This window comes from Heloderma suspectum, chromosome 1, assembly GCF_057233095.1.
Source record: "Heloderma suspectum isolate Gila_16-S chromosome 1, 16-S_ref, whole genome shotgun sequence".
NCBI classification, from domain to species: Eukaryota; Metazoa; Chordata; class Lepidosauria; order Squamata; family Helodermatidae; genus Heloderma; species Heloderma suspectum.
Window position 1 is genome coordinate 185,938,891 of NC_139458.1, and position 15,558 is coordinate 185,954,448.

The window sequence follows — 15,558 nt, forward strand, 5'->3', positions numbered from 1 at the left end:
TCTGAACCCTCTCCAGTTTGTCTGCATCCTTCTTAAAATGTGGTGCCCAGAACTGGACACAGTACTCCAGATGAGGCCTAACCAGTGCTGAGTAGAGGGGAACTAGTACTTCCCGGGATTTGGAAGCGATGCTTCTATGAATGCAGCCCAAAATAGCATTGGCCTTTTTTGCAGCCACATCACATTGTTGGCTCATATTCAGCTTGTGATCGACAACAATTCCAAGATCCTTCTCATTTGTAGTGTTGTTGAGCCACGTATCCCCCATCTTGTAACTGTGCATTTTGTTTCTTTTTCCTAGGTGCAGAACTTGGCATTTGTCCCTATTAAATGTCATTCTGTTGTTTTCTGCCCAGCGCTCCAGTCTATCCAGATCACTTTGAATTTTGTTTCTGTCTTCCAAAGTATTAGCTAGCCTGTCCAATTTTGTCTCATCTGCAAATTTGATCAGCTTTCCCTGAACCTCCTCCTCCAAGTCATTCATAAACATGTTGAAGAGCACTGGGCCCAGGACTGAGCCCTGCAGTACCCCACTTGTTACCTCTCCCCAGTTTGAGAAGGTCCCATTGATAAGCACCCTTTGAGTCCGATTCTGTAGCCAACTGTGGATCCACCAGATCGTTGTTTCATCTAGCCCACTTTGAGCTAGTTTGCTCATCAGGATATCATGGGGCACTTTGTCGAAAGCTTTGCTGAAGTCTAGGTATATGATGTCTACAGCATTCCCACGGTCTACAAGGGAGGTTACTTGATCAAAAAATGAGATCAGATTTGTCTGGCAGGACTTGTTTTTGACAAATCCATGTTGGCTTCGAGTAATCACTGCATTATTGTCAAGGTGGTTTCAGATGGATTGCTTTATGATCTGCTCCAGAATTTTCCCAGGGATTGATGTCAGACTGACTGGTCTGTAGTTCCCAGGTTCCTCCTTTTTACCCTTTTTGAAGATAGGGACAACGTTAGCCCTCTTCCAGTCATCTGGCACTTCCCCCGTCCTCCATGATTTCTCAAAGATAAAAGACAGCAGTTCTGAGAGTTCTTCTGCCAGTTCCTTTATCACTCTAGGATGCAGTTCATCTGGCCCTGGAGATTTGAACTCATTCAAAGTAATGAGGTGTTCCTTGACCATATGCCTATCGATCTCAAGCTGCAGTCCTGCTCCTTCAGCTTGTACTTTGCCTTTGCTGGGGGGGTCTGATTGGGGTCAGACTGGGGGTCTGGGGGTCTTTGCTGGGGGTTGTGATTGTGCCTTGAGAATTTCCTTTTTTAAAAGCTCCCACCCATCTTGGACTCCTTTTCTCGCTAGCATCGGTTGCCATGGGACCTTACTGATCATTGTTCTGAGTTTATGAAAATCAGCTTTCCTAAAATCCAGGGTACGCGTTTGACTACACTCGGCTTTTGCTTCCCTTAGAACCAAGAACTCAAGTACAACATGGTCGCTTTCCCCCAGAGTTCCTGTAACTGCTACTTTATCCACTAAGTCATCTCTGTTGGTTAGGATCAAGTCAAGGATAGCCGATCCTCTAGTTCCTTCCTCTACTTTCTGTAGGAGGAAGTTATCCGCCACACAAGTCAGGAATTTCCTGGAGGGGCCATGTTTTGCAGAATTTGTCTCCCAACAAATATCGGGGAAATTGAAGTCCCCCATTACTACTACATCATGCCTCCTTGAAACATTGGCAATTTGCGTCTAGTTCTTCTTCTCTTAACTGTCACCCTTTTCCAAGGAGTATCCTCTATTCCATTTTTCCTCACCTCAGCATTTCCCACTGCCTCATCTTGCTGTTGCTCTTCAAGCTTCTGGTCTTCCTTTTGCTGCTGTAGTTCCCCCATTCTGTCCAAGAACTCTTCGTGTTCTCTTATTCCCCGGAGGGTCAACAGTCGCCACTCCAGTCCACTTACTTTTTCCTCCAGCAGCGTGATCAACTTGCATTTGTTGCAGGTGTAGGCCATGTTGTTCTCAGGCAAGAAAACAAACATTGCATACACCTTGCAAGTCACCACCACTGGAGAGTCTTGTCCTTCCATAGCCTCTTTTCCCTTTTTGTGTCTAGCTTTGTGATTGTTCTAGACTAGCCTGTGCCTGCTCCTCTACTCAGTAGAGGTTAAAAGCAGAGTCCCACTGGTGTGAAAGTGTGTGTTACAAGACAAATAAATGGAAAAAAGTTAGTTAAAATAAAAAATAAAAAATAAATGAAAAAAAAATGTTAGGGGCCTCCCCCTTGACCTCCCCTGCCGAACTCCCCTGGCCAACTCCTGCCCGCTCCCCCTGCTCGCTCGCCCTGCTCGCCCGCTCCCCGGGAGCCCACCTGCCTCTGTAGTCCCTGGACCAGCCGGAGCAGCCCGCTCTGCTCTGCTCCGCTCAGCTGGGAGGCGGGAAACAGCATGGGTAACTCCTGCTGATAAATAAGGCCAGGAGGCATAGTATAGCAGCTAAGAGGGTGAGCTGTGAATCTGGAAGTCCATGGTTCAGAACTCATAAAGGTGCTAGGTGGTCTCAGCCCCTCTAATAGGAACAAAATGATACTGACCCACCTTACAGGATCACTGTAAAAATTGTGCATTTGAAGCACCACATGGACACCAAGCACTATTATCATTTTCTTCTTTGCCAGCAGCCATCTGTTACAAGATGGGATGTAAACTGGTGAGAAATGGCTTGCAGAAGATAAAAGAACATACACCATTGGAATCAATTGAATCCAGTTGTGTAAATAGCTGTTGTATGAAGATGCCTTTTCAGTTGTCAATGATGTTATGCTTCCAATCATACCAAACTACACAGCAGTCTCCTCCAGGGGCTTTCCTTGAATGAAATTTGGTTCTTTTCTCAGTGTGAGCGTGTGGGTATTTTTAAAGTTTGGGATCATGGATACTAATTTGGTGGTGTAGATGCGTTTATATGAAATTTCACTGAAACTGCTATATTCCTACTGTAGTTCCATGTCATTACAAGCCATAATATGGGAAATTTGATTTAAGTTCTTGTTAAAGTGATGACAAATAACAATTGACAAGTCCTCATGTCCTTAGTGGCTATCGGCAGCTAATTATTTCATTGTTCTTAAATATTATAGCAGGGAAAAGGTAAAAAAAGAAGAGAGCATTGTATCTAGGACAGAAATATTCTGATGTGTTCTTGACCTGAAGTTTGTGCTGTCTGAAATAAAATTCCCACCAGCAACCTTATGTGAACATTACATTTTCTGTAGGCTTTTGTGCTATTTCTGTAGCATCTTCAGTGAAGTGTATATCCTTCTCTGAAATAGTAAATGGGTGATTTGCAGCTGGCTGAATAATCACGTTTTAACCCAGTCAGATTCCCAAGAATATCAGTATTCATTTTCTGTTAATATTTCAGGCCTTAGTGGTTGTGAATAAACATCCAAAGTAGGGTACATCTTTTTATAAGTGTAATCAACAAGGCCTTTTCTATAGTGAAGATGTTAAACTCTCATGGAGCATGCTCCTCTCCTCTCCCAGGTTATCTAGGATAGCTTTTCCCAACCTGATGCCCTCCAGATGTGTTGAACTGCAACCCCATAATTCCCAGCCAGATGGCCAATGGCTATGATGGCTGGGAATGATGGAAGTCGTAGTCCAAGGCTTCTAGAGGGCACTGGGTGGGGGACAGCTGATTAGGACTCAAGTTAGAAGGGAAGGAGGTAGAGAGAAAGGGATGAACTATACAGGGTTTGAAGGGACTTTGGGTATCTACAGCAGTTAAGCTTTTGGCCTTGGGAGATTGACATTTCATATCAGGCAAAAAAAAATACCTTTCAGATTTTATAAAATATTTGAGAGCTTCTTGTACTATACCAATCTAAAAACAGACCTTAGGAATAAATGCCAAGATAACTACTTCATTACTGTCTATCTTCTTCTCTTTCATCCTAGGCGACAGAAGGCCAGGGAGAGGCAACAAAAGTTGTTGGCTGAATTTGCATCAAGGCAGAAAAGCTTTATGGAAACTGCCATGGATGTCGGTAAGATTGTATTCTCTGTTTTTTGTGTAGTTCAGTTCTCAGGTTGATTGGTAATGAGGCTAAAATAATAAACTAAACATTGTACCTAGGGGCACATTTAATAAAGAAGATAATCTCTTAGATTGAAGGGAGCAAGAAGTAACCTCCCCTTGGACTCCATTTTAGGACCTCCAGCTGACTCATGTAACTTTTTTTAAACCTTGAAAGTAGGCAGTTTGGGTTGTATCAAGGATCTCCCTTCTGCAAGAGGAAGGGCTCCACTGGTGGAAGGTTCTCTCTGCCAGATTTTGGGGGACCCCTCTTTCCCCCCACATCACAGCTCACCCCATTCAAGTATGGTCTCCTGACTCATTGTAGCTGACCGCTGTGGGAAAGAGGGGGTGGGGAAGGTCACTTCCGTCAGCACAGTTGATTCAATGCAAATCTGGATCTGACCCTTTAAAAAAAGGTTTATGCTCAATCTTAGTTTGACTGAGGTATATCAGTCAAATGGTAGTGATGATTTTCCACTCAAAACCTGCATGTAAACTTGTGCAGCAGCTTCTTGTACATGTTAAACTAATATGGGAAGAGGTGGATAACATGATGGAGCCCTGGGTCCTCACTGAAGGTTCTGAGGGTATGATGAGCAAACACTGTCCCCCAAATCTCCTACTAGGAATCCGCTGACAGGTCCCTCAGTTGTGTTGCTTGCACTCCTGATCCTCAGAATAAACTATGGCTGGATGATTTAATAGGATTGATAGGATACAATTTCCTCTGATCTCTCCCAAGCATTAAACAGAACCACAGAGAAAGTATCATCATATCAAGTTACAGGCTGGCAAATGTCCAGGTATCTGATATTATCAGGTGTATCAGAAATGGGAGGTGAGAGATGGGCTTGTAGCTAAGCAGGGAGTTCAACAGGTGGCTTCTTGAACAAACACCATCCAGTCAACTTCCATTTCCTCTAACCAGAGTTTACCAGCCAGGATGGACATGGGTCCAGTTTTCAGGTGGTTACCCACACCTCTTGAGTTAGCATTTTGTAAATCATCCTGAGAATTCTATTAAAGGATGGGGTATAAGTACTTTATATAAATAAAATTTAAATAAATACATAAATAAAGATGGGCAATGGTGATTCAAATTGACCCATATAAGCCTGACAGTAAAGTGCTTTCCAAGCTCCAAGTTCTGTCCCATTAAATAACCTGGTAGATCCATAGTCTGATACCAAACAGAAGTGATTTTGAGAGTGACGTAGGCAATGCAAGGAGGACATAATGCATATTTACTGGGAGGCTCCCATGACACGATTCTTTGAAAATGCTGTGGTAGCAGTAAAGTCGTTTGTCATCACTATGGTCTTGGTCTCAGGTCTGTCCAGGACTGGATTTGATCATTGCCTGGACAGGGAACTGCTAGAGAAATCCAGGTACATCATCTTGGGTTCCTTGGGAAAAAGGCAAGATAAAAATTAAAAACAGAAATAATAAGTAATGAGTTTTTAGCTTATGTTCTGTTTTTGCCATGAATGGCATAAGGTGAGAAATTTGTGGCACTGCTTTTATCAGTGTATAAATACACATTCAGCCCAGAGTGGGAAACTTCAAAGCTGTCTGATTTCTTGCAAACAGAATTGCCACATCTTAGAATTTTATCACTTGTAATACTTTGAGAAACCTTTTTCGCCGACCTTGATATGGAATAATTTAGAATTCCTCAGAGAATTCATATCCTTTTGACAAGTGGGTAATATATTGTTTTTCCAATCTCTTATTAACACAATGCGATTCAGCAGACTACCTTTCAATTCTTGAAGCAAATGCCTTTTGAAGAGTTGTTGGGGGCAGGGCTGGATAAGGAAGAAGTGTATTCTTCTTAATAACAGAGTGACACAAGTTTTCCAGCACCTCCAGCTTCTGAATTTTATAGGAAAATAAATTAGTTTTAACAGATCTTCTGAGAATACACATGCTGGGTTAGGGCAAAAGATATTAACATTCTGATAGTTGCTTCGGTGCTTGGGGACTACCTTGACACACCGTGTTCTGCAAGAGCAATGTTGCTTCCAGTTACAGATTGTAAACTCTAGTTAGTATGTTGGGGTATTACCTGTTTCCAGTGTTTAAGTCGAGGAGGTGCAGAAACACAAAACATCAGATATATTGGTCAAGGTTAGTTCCAGTAATCCAGTGCTGGCTGGTATTTAGTTTGATTTTTTTTTTTTAAGATCATATATGCAAGATATTATCGAAAGCTGTTCTATGGGTAACCACCCATAAAAATTATTCACAATTCTTGATCATCTCCTTTTAGCTGGTTGAAAAGCAACCATGGCTAGTAGTGATAATTCTGTACATTTTTTTCCATTGCTTCTGTAAGAATGCCAGGTAGTCCTAATAATGGTACATGGCCAGTAATAGTATGACAGCAAGTTAAGTGTCTGTATTTGTGAACAACTGAGAATGTTCACCTCTCTTATAATAAGCCTGTACACAGAAATCATTAATTCCAGTTAATAATAATGCTTTTGAACTTGGTTTTTGAGTTGCTGTAGCCTCCTAGCTAGACCTCGATTATGTTCAGCCTTTCTGTGGTCTTTGTAATTTTCTAGCTGAACATGTATAAAGAAGGAGGTATTCAAGTTGTTCATTTAGGCCCGTTATTACTGTGGCTTTGAAATCTTGACTGGGGGAAAATGTTTTTTGGTGTAATTAAATAACACATGAATGTTGTTATCTACTCCAAAACCTAAATCTATAATAAATGTCAAGTAAGTGTGTTGCTCCAGTGCATCATAACAATAAGAACATTTCAATGGGATATGCCAGTTTTAGTTAAGTGCTTGATTAATAATCAATTTAATGTAGCTGTTGCAATTTCTCGGTAAAGGACATATTTTTGAGGATGCTTGTTTAAAGTTCAGGTTTCTTTCCTAGACTGAACAACAGAGATGGCTCACTTATTGCTGATGAAGCATGTATTCCTGTTACCACAGTACTACATACGTACAAACTGAGGCAGCATTATGCACTTTCAAATCCCATTGATTTCAATGACCCAGTTCACACATCATGGCCAGTTCCTGGGTTGTTTAATCCAGGAATTAGTGGAGGTGCATAAAAGTGCATGTATGCATGATGCTTGCCACTTCCATTTTCTCTTAACCCAGGAATGCCCCATTCCTGAGTTATTTCATGATGCTGGAACCCAGAAACTCTTAAGTTGTTTAACAATGGGCAATTGTTGGGTTAACTCTGGGTTGTTTAACCCCTAAGGAACCCAGAGTTCTGGATTTGGATGTTAGTGGTTAATTAAAAACAGATGTGGTGAGCAGATTCTCCAAACACTGGCCAAGTCCTGGGCTTCATGCACCATTCATCATCCAAATTAGGATGATGAGAGGTGCATGTAGCCACATCCCTGTGGTTATTTTCAGTCAGTCACTGGAGATAACAGTGGGGATTCCACTTAGCACACCACTCCACTTCTCAATAATTGATTGGAGATAGCTGTGGGGAATTCCTCTCTCCACTAGTCTCCAGGGGCTTGGAGCCTCTGTGGGCTAGATGGGGAACCTCCATAGTCCAGGCTAAGTTGCAGGCTGGAAATCTGCCATCCCTAGCTTAACATTTGATAGAGTGCATCCATTCCATTTATTGTATCTGTAAATGCCCAGTGCTGAATGCTCTTCCATATGACAGTAAAAACTATATATGAAAAGGTTAACTAGATTTAATGGTTAACACAAGAGCTTAATTGTTTTGTATACAGATATTTTACTATGTTTTAACAACATGAGTATATTCATTGTGTATGCTGATGACTGAGTTGTGTAGTGTGATTGGGTCTGTCACAGCAAACCTTAACATTTCAATTGATTTATTTTCAGTACCTACCAGAAAGCATTCACCATTCTATATGTTTTAAAAAGTATTCAGTAGGGGAAAAGAATAGTCTTCTTCGTGACATTTAATAAAACAAAACATGGTTACCTGGACACTTTTAACATCAAACATTACAGGAGAAGTTTTGCTTTCCTATAATAAAATTATGCCTAGTTTCTCTGAGAACAATGTATGTGGGAGTTTGGCAATGAGAAAAAGGAAAATTATTTTTTGTTCATGTATTACTTTAAAACAAACAAACCCAACTGCTGTTTTTTTAGCTGCCATTAGGTGGTGATAAAAGTTTATACACTGTCAGTAACTATTAAGCAGGAATATATGAGAATGTTGTTTCAGTTTGCAAATTACTCAGAAATGCCCTGTTTGCAATCCTGAACGCAATCCCGAATGGGAGCGCATGTTCTCTGAAAATGTTTGCAAATTCCTGAACTTATGTTTGTGTTTGCAAAGTTTGCACTTGAAAAATGCACAACTTTCTCAAAATGCACAAGTTTTGAAAACTGAGCAACTTTTAAAAAGTGCACAACTGAGCCAGCTGATGCTATCTTATCACCTAAATCTCAGAGAGCAAATTAATAGAAATATATGCTTGTATGTATGTATCACTTTTCCAAAATATAAAAATGGTGTAGGCAATTTTAAGGCAATGGTCATATTATGCATATCAAAAAGGCCTAGCTAAGGACTTCCGGTCGGAGCCAATGTCGCCCTGGTGGTGTTCTGCGGAGTCTCTGCGGGACGCTATCTCAAATAGCTTTTAAAAGGTTGAAAACCCTTTTTATCTTCCCCTGGATTGAAAGGGGGAAGCAAGAGCAGCATTCTGGATGAAGCCTTGGAAAAACAGCACTTTATGCAACTCAGTAGAGGGACTGGACTACGAGGCAAGTCTGCCAGAGCTTAATCACCGCTCAAAGTTGTGAAAACTCCTATCTAATTAGGAGGAATCAGGGCTGACATGCCCCAATGTAGTTTTTATGTTTATGGACTAAGGAATACCAGCAATATTTGGGGACCTACACGATTTGTTTAAAAAGAGGGATGGCAACACCAAGGAGGAGAAAAGTGCCGTCGACCCCTCCCACACCTCCCTTGGCAAAGACTTCGAGAAGCGATGAAAATATAGAGGAGTTACTTGCTCTGATAAAAGCTTTGTCTTTGCAATCTGCTGAAAAGGTTAAGAGACTGGATTCAATCCAAAATTCCATCACCACCCTGCAAGGGGCTGTGAATTTAATTAACAACTGTTAGAGGCGAAGGTTAACAAGCTGCAAGATCAAGTGGCAGCACAGGAGACCGTCCTGCAAGCTTATCATAATAATTTTCTTCAAGAATCTTGCAATTTGAGGCTTACACACACAGAGCAAATGTGCGTATTATTGGTATTATAAATTTGTTTACTTTTGTAGATAAGCTCCTGCATGAGATACTTCCTTTGTCATCTGATTATGTACTTGATATTGAGCATACATTCCGTGTGCCAAATGCTAAAGGAACTGACTATATGATTATAGTTCAATTTGCAAGAATCTCCACAAAAAATCATATCCTGCGTTTGGCAAGACAGGGGAAATCTTTTTTGGGGGATCAAAACAAGATAGAGTTATGTTATTTCCGGATTACACCAAAGAAGTGGTTGATAAAAGAAGGCTATTTACCAAGGCGAGAAATCTGGCAAAACAAATGAATCTACAATATCATTTAAAATATTATGCTACGTTTTGCATTTTCTCTGAAAGTCAGATGAAGAAGTTTCTAAATCATGAAATGGTGGAGGCGTGGCTAATTGGGAAAACACGCAAGACTTCTGCTCCAGCTCCATGAACTGGAATTTACAAACATGTTTTGTCAATTGGCTTTGTTTAGTCTGTAGGGCCAAAGATAGCTGATTATGTATATCCATTCTTTTTCTTTCATCCTTTTCCTTTTTTTCTTCTTCTTTTAAAATGGATATGATAGACTGTATTTAAATCTTCTGTGTGAGGGTGTACAGAAATGTGCACACTCATTTATATATTTAGAAATGATACTATCTAAAATACAGATAGTATAAAATATATTAGTGATTGCTTTATTTTTTGTTATTTTTTATTCTATATCATCTCTTTCTTTTCTTTTTAATTATTATTCTCAATATTATGATACTAGAATTAGTAAATATTTTTTGCTGGTTGTTCTTAAGCTTTATCATTATATAGTAGCTAAAAGGCATGATATGGCCAATGGAAATGAATTCTAAGCTTGCTTCTTTGTAATAAGCCTGAAGACACAATATTGAAATTGATTATTTCTGCTGTATTGACCTGTAAGATTGGTATAATCTTTAAGTAGAGTGATATTTGAAATTTATGTGTAACGTAGTTTAAATTTAAGTTTGTTATGTAAACTTCTGTTTATATTTTGCTTTGTTTTCCTCTCTTTTTGCGTTTTTTTTCTTTTTTGTTTCCTTCCCCTTTGCTCTTCTCTCTCCTTTTTATATTATCTCCTTTCTTCCTCTCCCCCTCCCATTTCATTATTGAGCGGTCCTCTTAAGAATACTGTAATGTTGGAAACTGTAGAAGATTATTATGTTGTTGGTGTTTTTTGGTTCATTTATAAAGATAAAAGTAGAATAAAAAGTATTAGGGGGAAAAAAGGCCTAGCTAAAAAGGCTGTCTGAACCAAAGTTTGATTTTGACCTATTACTGGCAGACAGTAATAGGTCAAACATTTTGGTCAAATCAAAGTTTGATTTTGACCTGGGGAAAAGAGAACATGAGAAAAAATCTTGCTTATTAAGTTTCATGTCTCAGGTCTAAACCACAGAGAACAAGTTGTGAAATGTCTATAGAACTGTAGAAGTAAAAACAAAGCGTCAGCAAATATGAATAAATATGAAGTGGTGGGATTAAAAGAGTACCAATCTTATCACATTTCATGGTCAAGTGTAAACCTATAAAAGTAAAGGGAAGATACTGGGTGGGTTGCTTCCAGCAAGGGATAACCTCTGCTAGCAGAAAGCTGCATATGTAATGTACGCATTATACTTCGTCTTGTTCTCTTTTCTTGTTTTAACCTTTCTCAACAAATACCATAATATCAGTTTCTTTCTATAATTGTCTAAAATACATTTCCTTGTTAATAAATGTTTTAAAATATAGTTTGTGAGCATCTGTTTGTAAAGTAACTGTGTTTTCTGCAAATCACTCGGTGCTTCTCAGCATCAGAAAAACCATGTCTTTCTGAACCCAGATATAGACAGGAAGTAAGAGCCTGTCATGAGTAAACAGGAGGTCAGCTTAATTAGATTTTTTATCCTTACTCCTACAGTGTTATCCTGTGATAGTGGTGCACATCAGATGAAAAACTCATTAATGTGATGGCAAACATACTGTAGGCTGTGTTGAAGTGTGAGGCCAAAACAGACATTACTTTAAATCTGTTTCAAACAGCTCCACCCTTTTTCATTTTTACTCTGGAGTAGATGTTGGGCCCCCATCCGGATCTTAAAGGCCCTCTACACCTTACCCTGGGGTCCAGATTGGGCCCCTATGCCTACTCTAGAGTAAAAAAGAAAAAGATGTAGCTTCTAGACACACCTGTTTTGGCCCAGGAGTATATATTTCTAAGACCAATCCCAGAATGTGTTTTCTTATGTCATCATATTAATACTAATGGCAGAAAAATAAGATGAGAAATTACCAACCCCGCGTCCGGCTTGCTTGGCTGTGGGGGAGGGGGCATTGTGAGTGGGCGGGGTGAAGAGGCATCCCAGGCTGCTGTTGGGCAGCACTTCGCGCCATTCACGAGAGGAGGGGCCAGAGAGATTTTTGTTCTTGATCAGCGCCCCTCCCCAAGCAATCTCTCGTTTGCCCTTTGTGAAAAGTGTTTAGAAGTGCAAAGTCAACATGAGTAAGAGGACATCTTCCTTAACTTCGCAGAGTTGAAAATGTTTGTTTGTAGAAATATAGCAAAATATGTTCCACAGAGAAAGTATGATATAGTTGTATGTTTACAGAGATGTGTCTGGCAGGTTACTGAATTAAGTGATAGGTCCTGATTTAATCAGTTACTGTTGCGTTATTTAACAAGCCAGACTTTAAGGAAGCAGAGTGGAAGATCTTAGCTGCAGTTTGCCTTTTTCTAATAACTTACATTGTTCAAACCAGTAAATAGATCATTGCGGTCTAATCTTACAAACATTAATGTTTGCTTTTTAAAAAGCAAGTAATATGGATGGACATGCATCTACATTTTTGTTTAAGATTTTATCTTTTACTGTAAGAGTAAGATTGCTGACAACTTACCTTCCTCCTTTGCTAATAGACAACCATGCATTCCAGTATCTCTCAGTGGGAGAAACATTCCACATTATGCTTTATAAATGCTGTCATACTACCTCTTGTTACCTTTGCAAAGTCCCAACTTTTCAAACTTTGGATTGAAAAGCAGATGTCAGATAAATAAGGGGCATTTGAGAGATAAAGAGATGGAACACTCCAAATAGAATAATAGAGTCAAAGAGTTGGAAGGGACTTTGAAGATCATCTAGTCTAGTGTAACCCCCTGCTCAGTGGAGAATGCAAGTACAGCATCTCTGCTAGATGGCTGTCCATAGAATGAGAACATAAGAAGAGCCATGCTGGATCAGACCAAGAGTCCATCTAGTCCAGCATTCTCTTCACACAGGGGCCAACTAGCTGTCGACAGGAAACCCACAAGCAAGACACAAGTGCAACAGCACCCTCCTGCCCGTGTTCCCCAGCAACTGGTGTACATAGCTATATGCCTCTGGTACTGGAGGTAGCACATAGCCATCAGGACTAGTATCCATCGATAGCTTTATCCTCCATGAATTTGTCCAATTTGCTTTTAAAGCCATCCAGAGTGGTGACCCTCACTCCATCTTGTGGTAGTGAATTCCATAGTTTAACTATGCACTGTGTGAAGAAGTGCTTCCTTTTTTCTCTCCTGAATCTCCCACCAATCAACTGTGGGATGACCCCGGGTTCTAGTATTCTGAGAGAGGGACAAAAATGTCTCCCTATCCACTTTCTCCACACCATGCATAATTTTGTATACCTCTGTCATGTCTCCCCTTACTCATCCTTTTTCTAAGCTAAACAATCCCAGCTGTTGTAACCCTCCCCCATAGGAGAGTTGCTCCAGTTCTTTGTTCGTTTTAGTTGTCCTTTTCTGCCTCCACCATGGTACAGCGGACCTGATACCTTTCGCTACCCCCTTGGAAAGGTGGTTATTGCTGAAGCTCATGAGCTTTAGTGTATAATTAAAGAGACTGGTGAATGTGGCATTGTTTACCTTTCATCTGTGCTTCTTTGACATCTTTTTATATCAATTTCAGTGAAAGAATTTGTAGCATCTAAGAAGTCTGAGATTTAGGTATGTGCTTAACTGAGAAAAGGATAATTTTTGCAGGTTGTGTATGTAATTAATAGGTCTAGTCATGGGTGTAGAAGACTTTCATTTATGTTTTCTTTTTATTTCTCTTGGGCTGCAGCCACACAGATTGCAAAATTGGTATATGCAGCAGCTTCCAAGTCTCTAGCTGCAGTTAAAAAAAAGCTTGTCCTGCCATCCAGTGTTACAAAGAACATGCTTATTTTAGCATGGAAATTAAGCTCTGTGTTGGTAAAATTAAACATGTGAAGCATTCACAAGTGGAAAAGTAATACACTATATTTTGTAATGGTTCAGATTACAGACAATGGCTTCAATTTAACCATTTCCGTATGAGGGTATTTCTTCCCCCTTATCCTTTTTCTCCTCTGTTCCTTAGAGTCACCAGACACAGACATTGCTATGGAGATAGCAGCAGCAGAACAGCATGTTTCTGAAGCTATATATGATTGTGTTATTTGTGGACAGAGTGGCCCTTCCACAGAAGACCGGCCAGCAGGATTAGTTGTGCTCTTACAAGCCTCTTCCGGTATGGCTTCAGAAATGGGTTTTCATGATATAAACAGTTTACTGAGCTGAATAATGTATCTGCATATTTGACAATATTTCAATGACAACTAGTGTTGTCTGCTGTACTTCAGCGGAGCTATAAGAGACTGGAGTGGGGTGTACATATGCCCCCCTCACATACACACACGGATAAATTCTCCAGCCTCTTGTTTTTGTATACTGGATTTAGTAAGATACTCCACAGTCTGTATTTTGAGGAATAGTATCCCTTTATTCCCATATCCCATGAGAATTAACTAAGATGGAGAGAAAGACATGCAATATTTGCCTCCTTTCCACCCCATTTCCTAACCATGGTAGAGATTAAACCACATATGGGTAACCTGCGACCTCTAGCCTCTCTCTATGTGGCCCGCTTTTCCCCACTGCCCAGCTAATCACCCATCAGCTGGTAGGCAGGGAACAGAATGGTGTTTTCCTGAACAAGAACACTGGGGAGGGGGAGTTTAACTCCCACCCACCCCATAACCCCATCCCGTGATCTCAGTGGGCAGAGAGAGAAGGTTGAACCACCCCATTCCTGTACACTGAAATGGGGGCGGGGGGGAAAGCGTGTCTTTCTGTGTGTGTACAGGTCCTGACTCACAATCTGGCACTGCGTGTGACCCTCAGGCCCAAAAGGTTCCCCCCCTCCCCCAGATTAAGCTACTGCCTGAGTATAAAACCCTGTTTGTTAAAGCAAAATGCAATATTTAGCTTCTTGTATAGTACAGCTAGCCCTTCAGATGGTTTTCCTAATGCATCAATTCTATGACCGCTTTTGACCATTAGTGGGCAGCAAATGCTTTATCTGACTTGCATGGATAAAAAGTATAATTAACTACTCGGGTGAACTTTAACTCTGCTTCCTGCTATGCTGCAAATATCTTATTCTTTCTCTCTGCAGTTTTAGGACAATGCCGCAATATTACTGAACCTAAGAAGCTGCCAATGTCTGAAAAGGAGCAGATATACCCTTGGGATACATGTGCAACAGTATATGAAGCTCGACTTGCGACTTTACAGCAGTTCTTTAAAGATGTACGTTGCTTGCAGCATTAGTGTGATAGTATTTCATTTATTTGACTGTATTTAATTGTATTAGCAGCTACTTTTTCTGGTCATATACTATGATTTTTGTTACAATTTTGTTGAATCAAAATGGTACCCCGGATGTATTAAAAATGATAACAACGCTATGAGGGTTCCACAGGGATTAAGGATTTGGATAACATCTCTGCTTCTGAAATAGCAACTGTGAGAATCAGTGTCATTGTTCTCATTCTCAGCCATGAGAACCAGTGTCGCAACGTTCATCTTGGGAAGCGTAGGTTCAAATGCTTGCTCAGCCATGAATTTAACTGGGTGGCCTTATCTAAATATTTGTAGGTGTCACTCTGGCAAATCAGTGGTTTGACCTCCTAAAATAGGAGTGCAGTTGTGCTTACCAGAACTCTCCTCTTTTTCTTTTAAAAACTGTTTAAAAACAACTGGCTTTGTCAGTAGCTTCAGCAATGATGAAGTAGAGCTCTGGCTCACTGTGCATTTCCCCTCCAGAATGCACCCGGAACAATGCTTGTGTATGTGTGTCCATGTTTTTAAACAGTTTAAAAAGAGAGAGAAGGGAAGACACCGCTGCCATGGGAAGCACCCTGAAACTGTTTCAGGGCCCTGAAATTGGCCTCCTGAAAAATTATTGAAGCCCCTCTCCCAATTCACCATCTGCAAAT

General features: G+C 40.4%; 1 protein-coding gene across 5 annotated transcripts in view; it reads left to right on the plus strand.

Moving 5' to 3' along the window:
• The window catches only part of UBR3 (ubiquitin protein ligase E3 component n-recognin 3), a 128,863-nt gene that overhangs the window by 61,570 nt on the left and 51,735 nt on the right, over nt 1-15,558 (plus strand). For all 5 annotated transcript variants that reach the window (XM_084812492.1, XM_084812511.1, XM_084812520.1 and 2 more), the window contains 3 exons: nt 3,901-3,989; nt 13,659-13,808; nt 14,736-14,869. In XM_084812492.1, coding sequence (XP_084668618.1) covers nt 3,901-3,989; nt 13,659-13,808; nt 14,736-14,869 — 373 coding nt within the window. The remainder of the gene's footprint in view (nt 1-3,900; nt 3,990-13,658; nt 13,809-14,735; nt 14,870-15,558) is intronic.